The 2,067-nt window shown below is 47.7% G+C and overlaps 1 protein-coding gene across 1 annotated transcript; it reads right to left on the bottom strand.

Annotated features, from left to right (window-relative positions):
- Positions 1-531: 531 nt before the first annotated feature.
- Positions 532-1,737, bottom strand: LOC141607980 (uncharacterized). Its single transcript, XM_074427329.1, has 2 exons — positions 1,255-1,737; positions 532-1,170 (listed from the first exon to the last, which is right to left on the bottom strand). The coding sequence occupies exons 1-2, from the start codon at positions 1,735-1,737 to the stop codon at positions 532-534; spliced, it is 1,122 nt and encodes a 373-aa protein (XP_074283430.1).
- Between the last annotated feature and the right edge of the window lie 330 nt (positions 1,738-2,067).

The raw sequence follows: 2,067 nt of genomic DNA, 5'->3' as shown, positions 1-2,067 counted from the left end.
CTTCTGTAATTGCTATGCTGGAGGGTTGGCAATGCATTTTAATGCCTTCTTGTAGTAGCCTCTGGCTTCCTCCTGGTCTCCTCGGATTGTCTCTAATCCCCATGGCGTGGGGAACTTCACGCATTGATGATATGTTGAGGGAACTGCTTTCATCAGGTACAACCATGGTCTTCAAAGAATAACATTGTAGGTAGATGGTCCATCTATGACCAAGTACCTTACCTGTTTATTGACTCCTCCTGCATAGGTCGGGATCACGATTTCTCCCAACAAGTTAGCTGTTTCCCCACTGAACCCTACCAGTGGGATGGCTTTCTTCTTCAAGTCCTTCTCACTGAACCCCATGTTCTCTATGGTCTTTAACATGATTAAGTTGACAGAACTACCAGTATCTACCAGAACCTTTCTAACCGTGCAATTGGCCATTGATAGTGTTATGATAAGTGCATCATGATGTTCCTGACTATCATGTACATCCTCTTCGTCGAAAGCAACAGCAGGCAGGTTGCTGTGAGAAATCCTGCAGGAATTCTATGGTCTATCTCCCTTAATCTTAGTAGCACGCCTTTTGGCTGTTGAATATGTTAGCCCGCTTAAGTCTGAGCCGCCTGTTATCACGTTTATTATTTTGGTGCATGTAGGTGGTGTTGCGGGCTTCGTGGAACCTACCTTATCTTGCTGCTTGCCCCCACGTGGTAATAGGTGACTCAGTTCCCCCTGTTCATATAGGCGCATGATCTCCCTGCGCAGAGTGTAGCAATCTTCCGTGTTATGCCCAATGTCACGATGGAACTCACATTTTTTCTTACTGTCTTTTCGCCATGATTCTCCTTCTACTGGTGGCATGGGCCACCTTACCCCGTCTCCCATCTCTCTGAGTGCTTTTAGGATTCCTCCAACGCCAGTTGTGAATCCATATTCTGCCAGTATGGGGAGTTGCTGATTCTCTTCTCTGTTGTCGATTCTGTTGACTCCCTTTTCATATGGCTTGTACCTTTCCTCCTTCTTGTTGGTGGGCTGCTTTCTATTTGACTTCTCTATGGCTGATGTGCTGGATACGCTTGGCGTACTTGGTATGTTGGCTCTAGCTAGGATGTCTTCTTCCAATCTAATCGCAGCTGCCGCTTTCTCCTGCACCGCTTCAAAGCTATAACGAGGGTGCATAGCCAGCTGCTTATACAGGTCTGACTCATGGTGTAGACCCCTTCAGAAGGCTTCCACTGCTGTTTACACGTCGCATTCCCGTACTACCACCTTCTCATTATTGAATCTGGTGTTATATTCCCCAATGGTCTCATTTGCGACTTGAACAATTCTGTACAAGTCGCCTGCATGCTTTTGTGGTTTCCGGCTGCTTGCGAATTGCTGAGTAAATGCATTCACCAGGTCGACAAACGTGGATATTGATCTGTTAGACAAACTTACGAGCCATCGGAGTGCTGGCCCCGACAGTGTGGATCCAAACCCCTTGCACATACAGGCTTCTTTTACGTGTCCTACAGCTGTCATTGTCATCATTTTCTGCTTGTATTGGCTTATGTGGTCAAAGGTATCTGTTGTGCCATCAAAGAGAGGCATGTTCGGATTTGTGAACCCCTTTGGCATGGCGACAACAGATATTGCATCCACGAATGGCGAGTCAGCATAACTGTCGGGTGCTGCCTTCTCGAGTGGATGTGGGAGTCCTGGGACTCTGCTTAGCATCTCCTTCAGTTCTAGATACTGCGGGAGGGTCATGCTTCCTGAGTCTGAGCTACGTCTGTTTGCTACCTGCTGATTTGGAGTACTGCTTCCAGGCCCGAATTCCAGAGGATTCTGATGCGGCGTGCTACCTAATGGGGCTGAAGCCACGAGCGTTTCCTGGTGCCAGCTTACCTGCGGACTACCTGTGGATCATGCACCTGGTGTTTGGTTAGTTATCACGAGGTTACTAACTGGGATGTTATCTGGTTGTATTTCCACACGGCTGGCAGGCTGCCAGCTGTCTGGTGTGAGGTATCCAAGTCCTTGTGGGATTATCCTTTCTCCTATTGGTACTTCTCTCAGATCTAATCTTGTTACCAAGTC

This window comes from Silene latifolia, chromosome 10, assembly GCF_048544455.1.
Source record: "Silene latifolia isolate original U9 population chromosome 10, ASM4854445v1, whole genome shotgun sequence".
Taxonomy (NCBI): Eukaryota; Viridiplantae; Streptophyta; class Magnoliopsida; order Caryophyllales; family Caryophyllaceae; genus Silene; species Silene latifolia.
This window is presented reverse-complemented; position numbering and strand designations above follow the sequence as displayed.

Excerpts from the sequence above, each read along its gene's own strand:
- LOC141607980 (XM_074427329.1), bottom strand. The coding sequence starts at position 1,737 with ATGACCCTCCCGCAGTATCTAGAACTGAAGGAGATGCTAAGCAGAGTC. Across the intron at positions 1,171-1,254 it reads CCAGATTCAATAATGAGAAG|CTGGCTATGCACCCTCGTTA; the intron begins GTGGTAGTACGG and ends CTGTATAAGCAG.